The sequence below is a fragment of the Poecilia reticulata genome, linkage group LG23 (genome assembly GCF_000633615.1).
Source record: "Poecilia reticulata strain Guanapo linkage group LG23, Guppy_female_1.0+MT, whole genome shotgun sequence".
NCBI lineage: Eukaryota > Metazoa > Chordata > Actinopteri > Cyprinodontiformes > Poeciliidae > Poecilia > Poecilia reticulata.
The window spans coordinates 13,695,845-13,709,299 of NC_024353.1; the positions used below are offsets into that span (position 1 = coordinate 13,695,845).

General features: G+C 39.0%; 1 protein-coding gene across 2 annotated transcripts in view; it reads left to right on the forward strand.

Moving 5' to 3' along the window:
- ppp6r2a (protein phosphatase 6, regulatory subunit 2a) overlaps positions 1–13,455 on the forward strand; it is a 64,213-nt gene that overhangs the window by 29,473 nt on the left and 21,285 nt on the right. For both annotated transcript variants that reach the window (XM_008401192.2, XM_008401193.2), the window contains 8 exons: positions 268–454; positions 545–682; positions 779–844; positions 948–1,060; positions 3,241–3,354; positions 10,245–10,371; positions 12,072–12,224; positions 12,348–12,563. In XM_008401192.2, the coding sequence (XP_008399414.1) occupies positions 268–454; positions 545–682; positions 779–844; positions 948–1,060; positions 3,241–3,354; positions 10,245–10,371; positions 12,072–12,224; positions 12,348–12,563 (1,114 nt within the window). The remainder of the gene's footprint in view (positions 1–267; positions 455–544; positions 683–778; positions 845–947; positions 1,061–3,240; positions 3,355–10,244; positions 10,372–12,071; positions 12,225–12,347; positions 12,564–13,455) is intronic.

The window sequence follows — 13,455 nt, forward strand, 5'->3', positions numbered from 1 at the left end:
ACACACACACACACACACACACTGGGGGAAACCCAGAAGCCTCTGTTCTTCAGAAATAAACACTTGAAATTACTCTATGAGCAACTAATCTTTATAAAATGAATTTCCCTCTTTGAATTTTATTTCTGAAATCAGTTGACTTTTTCATAAAAAAAATCTTATTTTTGTGTAATATTTTATTTAATTTATTACAAGAAAATACTTCCATTCTGTTATGTTTTTGTTGTACAAACAAGTATTCTGACTGTGATGATTTTGTCTTGGAAGGTTTCCAAATATAGCTTGTGAGCTCCTGACCTCAGATGTGTCCATTATTAATGATAAGCTCGGTGGGGATGAATCTCTCCTTGAGACGCTCTACAAATTCCTGGATAACGAGCCGCCTCTTAATCCTTTACTTGCCAGCTTCTTCAGTAAAACCATTGGCAATCTGATTGCGAGGAAAACAGAACAGGTTCATTAAAAAAAGTCTAAGAATTCATCTTGGAATCGATTGTTTGGTCACCACAAAAATTCTAATAAATTTTCATTATGTTTTTTTCAGGTTATCACATTTTTAAAGAAAAAGGAAGGCTTTATTGGTTTGGTGCTAAAACACATTGATGCCTCTGCCATGATGGACTTGCTTCTTCGCCTTATCAGTTGTGTGGAACCTGCGCCTTTAAGGCAGGAAGTGCTTCATGTAAGTTACCAAAAAGTATTTGTTTTTTGTCCAATTAAACGCTTGCCATTTAAAAGTCTAAGGAACAATTTCTGAAAGCATTTTGTCCTTTTCCAGTGGCTAAATGAGGAAAAGCTGGTACAGAGACTCATAGAACTTATTCATACTGGCAATGATGAAGAAGTATGTCATCTCAGCCAGACCTACTCGGTTTTACTACCACTTAGTACTTTAGAATTAACTGAAACATTCCTCTCTGAAATTAATTAATTGTTTTTATTTTCAGAGACAATCAAATGCGTCCCAGACACTTTGTGATATCATCCGCCTTAGTCGAGATCAGGCCAATCAGATGCCTGATAATGTGGAGTGTGACCCACTATTGACTGTACTGGAGTCGTAAGTTTTGGATGACTGTTGGTTTCATAGAACAAAATCACCCATTGCAAGCACAAACAGACCAAAGTATGTCAATACTGATCTCCAGATATAAATCAAAAACCTGGGTATGATTATTCCCAGGAATCATAAAACATAAAAATACTGGTAACATATCTCTCTGTGTGCATTGAATCCTTTTTAGTGTCATTTTAAAAAGCGTGTGACGGCAGGGGTGAAAGTAGGCGGGTACGGTCGCGTACTGTGTACCCCTAAAAGATTTAGCGGTACCTGCAAGAGAGAGGAGCGACTGTCTACTGTAAAATGTGCACCCATCAGCCGTGACTGATTAGTTTTTCAAGAACAATCTAAAACGCGACTTAATCAGTTAATAAATAGCTTTTTTTTTCCCCATTTCATGTTGTTTCTGAACTGTTCGTGCTTTACTAGAGCAGTAAGTTTACAATAGTAAATTAAATAAATAATAGAAAAAAATAATAATAAATAGTAATAAATAATAATAGTAGAGTTTACAATACGTCGATTGTGGAAGGTTTTGAGTCAATCTCGGCGGTAAGTGACAAACTAAACGCCGCCAGGACGCTGAGACCAGCACATCCTCCTCTGACTCGCTTATCAAAACATTCGTAACTTTATTAAAGAACAACAACAAAAAATCAACAAAATGTGTTCAAATTAATGACCCAACAAAAATAATAATCTCTGTAATTACTGTTTCAACAAGGTGTTGTGCAATTCTGTGCGTTTCAGTTCCATTACCTAAATAACTAGCAGAGCAGGAGTTTAAAATTAACTAACCAACCACTGCTGCGTTCATGAAATTTTAATTAATTTATAATAAAAATCTGTTTTATTTATTAAATGTATTAATAATTGCAAAATAAATATCCGGCCTGAAAACCTGATATTGTAAGGATATGTTATGTTTTTAACGTAGTCTTTGCTCTGCTTGCGGGGGGCAGGCGGTTGCCACGGCAACGCGTATGCTTAAATGACAGAGAGGGAGAGTAAAAAGGTAGGAGTGGTTTTGAGTTGATCACCTGTTCAGGTTGTTTTACCTTTGTTTACCTTTGCTGTGGCGCATCACAGCCGCTGTAGTTTCTGAACATTCAATAAATGACTTGGAATATCTCATTCGTCTGTGAGTATACATCATTCACAACAAACATCAAACACAGTAAATATGTTTAATTATTTAACAAACAAATGGCTTCTACCGTGATAATTATGTGAAATTAAAAATGAGTTGTCTAAAAAAAATAGTTTGGTGCTCTCTGGCATCTTGCTTTGAGCTCCGAGTCTGTGAGGCTTTTCCTCTATCAAACTATTTTTTTTTGCCTCCTATTTAGTGGAAATATTGATGTTGATGAGACTTTCTCCAAAATAGCAACTTTTTTCAACCTTTATAGCTCCACTGTTGAAAATGAGGCTCTAACATTCACAAATAACATTGAAATAAAATCCAGTCCAACATCTGGTTTGAGGTGATTCCTCTGAAACCTTTTTTAGGAAAAATATCCCAACTACAGAAGATGTGCTTTTAACTTCACAGAGCTCTGTGGTTCCTTCTATCAGTATGAGAGCCAGGGTGAGGAGGTACCTTGTTAGGAAGAGAAGTGGAAGCTGCAGGATCTTCAGAACAAACAAGTCATGATGCTAGACCTACTGATTATCCCTCTGTCTGGACACAGGAACAATATAACCAGTTTAAAAGCTAAAATGAATGGTTATATGCCAGACATGGAGAACTGGGATGCACTCCATGCCCATGATGTTCAGAATTTAGGTCTCATGGCATCTCATGGTGTCAACATTGCAGCCAGTGGGCTGAGGGAAATACAGCTCCATTTTGTAGCAATTCAAGAGCTACCCAGCTTTTATCGCTTCGCAAAAAAATTCATCAGCACAGAAACTCCAAAGCACACAAAGAGAGAGATATACATAGTACCCCCAAGAATTTAAAACTACTTTCATCCCTGCTTTATGGTATACTTATTCGGAGGCTACAGATGTAAAAGGAAGGGTAACAGGTTTCTCTCAGTGAAGCCTGTTGAACAGTAGTTTTTCTTTAGATAATTCTTGTGTATTTAATCAGAATAGTTCCTTATGCTACAGGAACCGATGAAAGACTTGTGCTTGTATACTTGCTTTTTTTTGCCTGCTATTTCCATGTTTTCCAGGCAGGAAATTGTAACAGGGCTTCTCAAGAATATGTTTGAGGGGGAGAAGAGTGAGGCCTCCATTGTTAATGGAACTCAAGTGCTACTTACCTTATTGGAAACCAGAAGGTCTGGGTGAGTATCGCGTCCATTCCCATCAAGCAACCATGAGATTATTATCCACCTCTTGTTTAGTGGTACCCTTTTATGCTACCAAACCAGACTTGACCAGCTGAAGTATTGAGCCCACTATGTCTTTTAAATTATGCTCTATTACTCAGCTGTCAGGATTAGATATTTTACCAGTTGAAAGTTAAAAGGAAGATAATTACTTGAAACCACATCTTGCACGTTAGAGTACACGGTGCAAAATTTAAAGTCCAGGTTAATGCATTGAAGCTGCAATACATTCACTTTTAAAACTGCAAAATATAACTTTTATAAACACAAGATTTATTTTTTTACATAGTTGTTAAAACTGTCACCATGTCATGACAGTGTAATATGAGATAGATAATTTGTGAAAAAAAATCGGTCTCTGCCTTTTCCCAGTGCTACTATTGCTGTCTGCAGAAATATACCCTGTCAAAAACTACCAATCAGATTTAGAAGGAAGGCATTAGGGATGCCAATCTCCTTAATGTACGTGCTGCTTAATATGCTAATGGCGGAGAAACATCTTACTGTTCCAGAAAAACTGTGCAGTGTGTACACAATTAGGGCTGTAGTGATACAATAATCTCACTATACGATACGATATACGATATTCTGCTCACGATACGATATTGCGATATTTGGCAAGCGATACAATTCAATACACTTTTACGATTTTCTGAAAGATTTTAGAGGGACAGAGTAATTTTGGTGACATTTTGTGACTGTTATAGAGTTGGATTGAATTAATTTAACTGAAAACTGATTAAAAGCACCAACTATTTTGTCTGTGTCCATGTCCAACCTTGCTCTGGTTGGACATGGACACAGACTTAAAGTCAACAGCTGGACAAAATGAATCAAAGAAGTGGTGAGAAAATATGTTTCTTTTAATTGAAACAGTACAAACTGTAGTTTACATGCATTTGTAAAATAAGTACAGTGCACCAAGCTCTGAATAGTTTGATACCTTTTTAACCTTGACACTTAACATCTGAAGGAATTACTCTTAGCCTGATGACCTAATCACTCTCCCGGCGAAGCAAGCAGTGAGTGAGCAAGGTGACAGTTGGATGTTACGATAATTGCAGATGAATATCAATTTTTTTTCTAGGAAAGAAAATATCGATATATATATATATATCGCAAAATCAATATTATTACAAAGCCCTATACACAATCATGATTGACAGCACTAAGATCTGGGGTGGAAACTAGCACCACCCCACTGGCCAAATGTGGGTAAAAATATGAAGTGGCATGTGAATTTGAGCAATGCCCGCCACTGTCAGATTGAACAGAAAAAAACCCTGTCTTCAGTTTGAACTCCCATTCAGGGGAGGAATATGACTGCGATCATACTCTATGACTGGGGTGACCCATGGCTGTCATATTTTAACAAAAAATTTAAAATATATTTTAAGTATATTAAAATATATTTTTTTCAACCACGACAGCCTGTTTTTTGATTTTATTGATAGACATTGGGCCTTACCCGATGAAATCTCTCAGTACTCCTTGGCCCGCCTCTCTCTTCTCCTCTTGCAAAGTTTCAGCTAACTAGACTAGGAGAGAAGTGAGCGAATTCGTGACAAGGCAGGTCAGCAAAACTGCAACACCAAAAGCTAAAAAGCACCTAAGCCCACTCAGAAAAATTTGTTAAACTAACTGATTTGACAATACATCAGAGTTATACAGTGACATTGGTCTAAATTTGTTTTACTTTTGATATGTTGGTACACATTATTGTGAGCACGTGTGAATCACCAAAAGGAACAAAGTTGTTTTAATAAGATATTTTCTGAACTGGTAACTGGTGTTTGTCAAAGCAATTCCCAAATACATTCTACTTTTTCCCAGAATCCTACAGTTCACTATATGTTCTCCTGACTGAAGCAATGTAATGTAATGTGATGTGATAAATGGTATATTTTTTTTCAGTTTCACTTTGATGACCAGTCACTGTATGTGCATCTACTATTTTCCATTTATTGATTCCATTCCTCACTGGCTGAAATCCGGTGCATTTTTTTATACTCTCCTCCTCTGTTGTATTTCAAGTTTACAAAAGAAATGAACTTCCATCAGACATTTAGAGCCAGTCACCTCTGCTAAACATCAGTGTTTTTACATGTTTTCCATTCAAATAGAGCAAGCTGTTGATCTTATTTGCAATGCTTCATTAAATGTAGTCTATGGGGGAATTTTTCTACCATAATTTGAGAGCACACATTTTCAGTCTGAATTACTTGTCTTTTGTTCTCAAAACTTTGAATACTTTTACTTACATTTTCATTTTGAAAGCAGGATTAATGTCTTTATTCTGAAAACTAGTAATGTTTGTTCTCCTGACGCTCTCTGTTCGCTTACAAAACATTTTCTGCTTGCTTTTGGAACAAAGAATACACCGTTGCCTGGCAACCTCTAAGCCAGTAGAATGAAATTGTTGTACTGGGTGCGTTTGTTCTTTTTTGGGAGCATGGTTGTGTGGCTACTAATGTAATACTCGAGACTGATGTGTCACATACATGGGACAACGCTGTTACCAAAGTCTGCAGTACAGTGATGTGACATTCCCAAATATCCAATTCTTCTGAATGACTCTTTACTAAGAAGATAGGACTGGAGCCTCACTGAGAGTTGTTCTTTGTTCTTGTATTGCTCTGTGTACACTGCAGTTATTATTTTATTTAATATTTAATATTATATGCATTTATATTTATTTAACTAGTGAATATATAAAACACAAGAACAGAAGAGCACACAGAGCATGCTCATTGTTGTTTGATTGCTTTCGTCACATGTCGTGGTGGCAGACATTACATCACTGTGCTGCCTGACTTAATGCAGTGGGAAAGGGAGTGAGAACAGTCAGTGTCTTGTGCTTGGCTACTTCTTGCTTGTTACTCCTTGGTCAGTGTTCATAGTTGAGCGTTGTTTGCCATTGGAGCATTGCCTTAATTGCTATATTTAATGGTGCGGACAGTGGCGTTATCCTTTTAGGGATGGCACGAGACATCCGGATTGTGGCACAGAGATGAAAGCAAAGCAGAATGAAGAAGAGTTTGAATTGATAATGATATTGGTTAAATTAGTTTCAGTTCAAAGTGTTTAATATCTAGGTGTTTTTATGGGAATGTGGATCTCAGATTAATTTAAGAAGCAATTTTGATCATATTTCACATTTTGTTATGTAGGGTGCTGGTCTTGTTTCTTGACTCTGTCTCGGTCTTGCTCTCGCCACTGTGTGGCATCCCCCTTCTTCTTACAACACTCAACAGACGTCTGGGGACAGATGAGACCAGTTTCTCAAGTTTAGAAATAGGAATGCTCTCCCATTCATGTCTAATACAGGCCTCTAACTGTTCAATCATCTTGGGCCTTCTTGTCGCACCTTCGTCTTTATGATGCACCAAATGTTCTCTATAGGTGAAAGATCTGGACTGCAGGCTGGCCAGCCTTCTACGTAGCCATGATGTTGTGATTGCTGCAGAATGTGGTCTGGCATTATCTTGTTGAAAAATGCAGGGAAAGAGATGACGTCTAGATGGGAGCATATGTTGTTCTAGAACCTGAACATAGTTCTCTTCATTAATGGTGCCTTTCCAGACATGCAAACTGCCCATGCCTCAAGAACTTATGCAACCCCATACCATCAGTGATGCAGGCTTCTGAATGGAGTGTTGATAACAACTTGGGTTATCCTTGTCCTCTCTGGTCCGGAAGACATGGCGTCCCAGTGTTCCATAAAGAACTTAAAATCGCGACTCATCTGACCACAGAGCAGTCTTCCATTTTGCCTTACTCCATTTTAAATGACTCCTAGCGCAGTGCAAATGGCTGAGCTTGTGGAGCTTCCTTAGAACGGCTTCCTCTTTGCACTGTAGAGTTTCAGCTGGCAGCGGATGGAACGGTGGATTGTGTTCACTGACAATGCTTTCTGGAAGTATTCCTGAGCCCATGCTGTTATTTCCTTGACACTGGCATTCCTGTTTGAGGTGCAGTGATGTTTAAGGGCCCGGAGATCGCGAGCATCCAGTAGAGTTTTACGGCCTTGACCCTTACGCACAGCGATCGTGCCAAATTCTCTGAATCCTTTGTAATCGCAGGATTTCTTATTAGGCCCGAGCAGCTAATAGCTGCGAAGGCCTATTGTTTTTCAAATGTTTTTTTGTTTTTTTTTTTCTGACAAATGAATTGGCTTTTTTGGGGGCTTTAACATATTCAAAAACTCACCAAAATTGGTGGGCCCATAATGACTGAAAAATATACGTATTTTAAGGTCTACGCAAAATTCGCCAAAAAAATGGCTCAACAGCGCCCCCTAGAAAATTTCAAAAGACCCTTTCCTATTGACTTACTTTATCATAGAAACTTGAAATTTGGTACACTTTTAGAACTCCCCAAGACACTCAGAATTTACAATTATTCTCATAGTGCAAGTCAAACAGGAAGTCGGCCATCTTGGATTGAATTTGCGAATTTCACCCCATTTTGGCCGTTTATAGCCTTCGCATTTGATCGAACTCCTCCTTGATGCATCGGCTTCAAACTTGGTCAGTTGGTTCATAAGGCATTAAGGCATGCCCGATTCAAAGTTATCAAAATGGTGAGTTTTCATGCATGCTGAAGGTAGTGATACCAGGGGTCAAAGTTCACCTACTCACCACAAAATAATAAACTTTTATATCTCCTACAAAGAAACTCACAGAGCCACCAAACTTTCTGTGTGTGATCACCTTTGGGTGCCCTACAAGACCCAATAGTGTAATTGTGACGTCACTTAAGCCACGCCCCCTGAGAACAGGAAGTGTCCTGTTTTATTGTGAACTGTCGCAATCTGACCCCTTTGACCTAATCAACATGAAACTCTGTCCACAGACAGAAGACATGTTGGTGTGTTATGGTATTCAACCCCGTTCTGTGTGGATGCAGCAGGTGGGCGTGGAGGCGTGGCGAATTCACCTGTAATGTCGTGACTATACGTTTGGCTCTGAATTCCACAATTTTCAGTCCAGCTACACCAAACTCTCTGGGATGGATCCTTATCCAACTCCGGACAGTAATCCAGTGCAATATTTTGTGGGCGTGGCCTAATGTCTCAACAGCGCCCCCTAGATTATTTCAAATAATCAGCCCCAAGCCATGCTTTAACCTAGAAATATGAAACTTGGTACACATGTGTATCTTGTCAGGACCTACAAAAACGTCTCTTGGAGCAATGGTCCAAACCCAACAGGAAGTCGGCCATTTTGGATCAAAGCCCCCATTTCCTGTTTTTCAGAGACGTCGCATTTGATCGAACTCCTCCTACAGTGTTTGAGATACAGACTTCAAAGTCAGTCAGCAGAGAGTTGAGACATTAAAGGTCAAAATTTATCACAGGAATTTTTGTATGTCAAAGTATGTGGGCGTGGCTAAGACATCAACTTAGCCCCGCCCACTTCTGACAGGAAGTCAACTGTTTTTTCTACTGTATGTCTTCCTTTTACTGTGTTATTTATATGGAATTTATCCTCTGCCAACTGACATACAATGACTTGATGATGAACTCTGACGATGAACTCTGATCTGTGGGGGCGTGGCCAACTGGCAGTCCCTTGCCATATGCAAACGATTGTCTCTGAATCACACACGCGCCTTCCGATTGGCACCAAACTGGATACGTATGACCATTGTAAACCGCTAATGAACCCAACAGGATTGAATTGTAATTTGACTCCACTGCGCCCCCTAGATCATTCCATAAGCTATATCTCCTCTCTTCATCGACCAATCTGCACCAAATTTGTGGTGGGTCGCCAGGGAACCATGCCGAACTCATCCTCGCCTGGCGGACGTGCGCTTTAACTACGCGAGAGCATACGCGGTGGCAGGCGGGCAGCGGTGCTGGATCCCCCGCGGTGGCTTTAGGCCGGAGCGGCGCTTGGCTGCGAGGGCAGCTTGAGGCTCCACGGAGCTTTAATTGGTTTTCCAACTGTTTGTGTTCAGTTTCCTTTTTCCAGCCACTTATTGGTACTTGTTCCAACATTTTTGGGATTTGTAGACACTTTGAAATTTTGAATCAACATATTTTTCCTTTAAAATGTTACATTTACTTAGATTAAACTTTTGATCTGCCATCTATGTTCTATTACGAATAAAATATTGACATTTGCCATCTCCACATCATTGCATTCAGTTTTTATTCACAATTTGTTTAGTGCCCCAACTTTTTTGGAATCCGGTTTGTGTTTATCTATATACGTAGGTATATCTTTAGATACATCTAAATATACATATATAGATAGATAGCTATCATGTCGTGACTATGTTGTAACACGGTTGCTCAGAATTCTGTTAGTGATCAGAAACTAGCGGATGTTTTAGTGTAACATGGAGCAGAAAGTTGAGGTCGTTGTTTCCCCCTACATCCAGTCGGTGGCGGAGGTTGCTATAATCGATAGTTGCCACACAAACGCACCCAGTACAACACTTTAATTCTATTGGCCGAGATGCTGCCAAATGATGGTGCAATTTTGTTCCAAAAGCAAGCAGAGAATGTTTTGTAAGCGAGCAGAATTCTGCAAGAGTGCGAAAAGAAAGGTTTGAGAACAGAGATTACAAGTTTTGAGAAGAAAGACATGTAATTCTGCTTTCAAAATGAAAATGTAAGCAAAAGTATTAAAAGACATGTAATCCTGCTTTCAAACTGAAAATGTGTGCTCTTGAATTATGGCAGAAAAATTCCCTCATAGTAGTTCCAAACTTCTGCTTTCAGTATTTTCAGAGAACATTTTCTTCAAAAACTTTTCAGAGAAAAGAAAACAAGCCTGCTTTAATTTTAAATGCATTAACTGATTTTGTATCTATTCTATTTTTGTTTCTTCAAGGTTGGAAGGGTTAATGGAACTGTATTCTCAGGGTTACGAAAGGTCTCACACTGTCAACAGCAGTATTTTAAATGCCATTGAGCCCCATTTAAAAGACTTCCAGCAGCTTCTTCTGGATCCCCCTAAGGTAAAGAGAACAATTACAGCTCCATCTGAAAAAAAATTGGATTGTCGTGAAACAGTTCAATATTTTTTCTCGTATTTCAGAACATGATATTCTTATCTTGACTCATTAAATGCAGAAGGAAATATTTCAGGCCTTTATGTCTTGGAATTGTAGATGATTATGGCTGGTAGACATTGAAAACCTAAACTTTACTACCTTAGAGAATATAAATATTACTTGGAGTCAGTAACAAAGATTTTTTTAATCAATAAATTCCATGTCATTGTTTGGTAGACTGGTGACTTCAGTTGTCCAATAAACAGTCATTGACTCCCTCCACAGAAGTGGGAATCCACAGCAGGTCCTTTTTAAAGATGGTGATTGTTTATAAAGTGCTTAATGGTTACACATTCTGAATCATTAAAAGGATCAATGGAAAATTGAGTTGAAGAAAACAGTATGGTAGGAAAAAAAGGTTAAGCAGCACCAAGGGAAACCACAGACATGCTCCAGTGTCAAGCAGAATTTATTTAATAATTGAAGTGGAGCTCTTCAAAGAGTGGCCCGAGACTGGAGTTGTGTCAAAGATGCACTACGTACACATGGGTTACGACTGTTGCATTCCTCATAACAAGCCAGTCCTGAACCAGAGACAAAGTCAGAAGCATCTTACCTGGGCCAAGGAAACAAATAAATGGTCAGAACTCTGGACAAATGGTTCTGTCTTCATATGAAAGTCTCTTGAAGTTTATATTTAATTTGAAAATCTAGGTCCCAGACACTGGAGGAAGAGTGTAGAGGACCAGAAACTAGGTTGCTGAAGTCCAGAATGAGGTTTCAATCAGTGATGGTTTGAGGTATCATGTCATCTGCTGGTTCTGGTCCATAGGGTTTGCCGAAGTCCACAGTCAATTAAATCATCTACCAGGAAATTTCTTGGTAAAGAATTTGTCATGCTTCCTTCCGCTGACAAGCTTTCTAGAGATGCTTATTTTATTTCCCAGTAGGACTTGGCACCACCCCACACTGCCAAGTACTGCTGGAAAGCTGGTCCAATGACCACGGTGTTCCTGTTCATGACTTACCAACCCTAAATAAGTTGGTAATCTGTGGAGTATTGTCAAGAGAAGGATGAGAGACATCAGAACCAAGAAGGCAAATTACCTGACGGTGGTAACCAAAGCATCCTGGGCCATTACACCTCAGTAGATCTACAGAATGATCACCTTCATACCACGCTGCATTGAAGAAGTAATTCATACAAGAGGAATCCCAACCAAGTATTACATAGACCCCTGATGTTCCTGTTCTTGATTTTCTGAAATATTTTCTGAGATTCGGAATTTTATAGTAATAAAAAATATACAAAATCGATGCTTGAAATTTTTGTGCTCCGAGAATGAATCTATAAGAGTTTCACATTCTAAAATGGGCGATAAAAATATTGAACTTTTCAGGACAATCTAAGTTTTTTAGATGTACCTGTAGACACAGCCAGTCAAGCTGAATATCAATGTTTTTACAGGTTATGCCTTAAATACGTTGGTCTGCCAAACTTGGTAGCAACATTTAACTAAAGGAATTGCAGACAAGCATTTCAATCTTTCTTTAGTCTACAGTCTATCAGCTACACTAAGACTGTTGCACAATTTTAGTGTACAGTTTGAAACAAGTAAGTATCCGTGATAAGTTTAAACCAGTTTTGATTTTTCTTTGCACAGAAAAGTGCAATATTGATGACTGTTGGCATTCTGGAGCAGCCCCTGGGGAATGCCCGCCTTCATGTGGCCCGGCTGGTGGCTGCCCTGCTGCAGACCAGTGCACCCAGCATCTGTCAAGAGCTCTGTAATCTTGCCACCATGGACCTACTACTGGTAGGCCACACTTTACACTGCAGCTTTTCATGAGAATGGTCATTTCCAGTAGTTAATGCTTAGCTGTCTGCACCTTTTGATCATGTAACACATTAACTTGGATGTTTTTTTCTTCTTCTATAGGATCTGTTCTTCAAATACACCTGGAATAACTTTTTGCACCTTCAAGTGGAGCTGTGTGTGGCAGCCATTCTGAACCATCCTTCATCAGAGGAGCGGCCTGGCCTGGACCTACAGAACCATGACGGGAATCCATCAGCATCCAGCGCTGAGGGGGAGGTAGAGCAGAAGGACACAAGTGATCCAGAAAACTCTGTCCATAATCCCCTTGTGACACATGTAAGTGACATAAAATGAGCTAAAACCCAAGATTTGTTAGTTCTGTCTAGGGGTGAATAAAAATATTGATTAATCAATGCAATGCTATTAATTTTGTTCCAATTCAGTACTGATTTGGGAAACCCTGTGAAGTTATTAGATTCCCTGCCCTGTGGGTTTGCGGGATGGTGAGCAACACTTTAGTGAGCCATACAGGCTGTCCTGGGATGTTTGAGATTTCATAGTTGAGCGCACCACTTGCTACGTTTCCCACACTTTCTGCCAGTAGAATAAACTCTGGCAGAAAGTGGTAAGTTAACTTAGCACTTAGCGCCATGTCTTTGCTGCTACCCATCCATAGTAGACCTGCCAGTGTGGCACAGAGTGACTGTCATTATGACTGCCTGCTGCTGATATGCTCAGGGCCATTTCTAAAACGGTTTGATGTAAAGTTGTCATTAGGCCTGTCACGATAACAAATTTTGCTGGACGATTGTCTAAAAAAAATTTTGCGATAAACAATAATACTGTTTGAAGACCTTTTGACACTGATTTAATGGAAATGACATAATAATGCATGCTATTTCCTGCCATAGATACACTTTATTTTCAAACAAACACATAACACTGGAACTGATAAACCAAAGAAACAAAACAACCAAAAATAAAAAGGATTCTGTGGGTGGAGTGTGGGTCAGAATGTCAGTATTGCTCAAATATGGTTAACAGTGAATTAGGTACTTCTACATTCTAATCTTTATATTTCAAATTTAGCATAAGTATTATTTTACTACTCTTTTGTTTTTAGATATTTACTGCTCAAAAATTTTAATGTACACTGTTTAAGTAATGTATACACCATGGCTATTCATATGGGCAGGAAATGGGCGTCTTAAAATAGGCTTTCCAAACC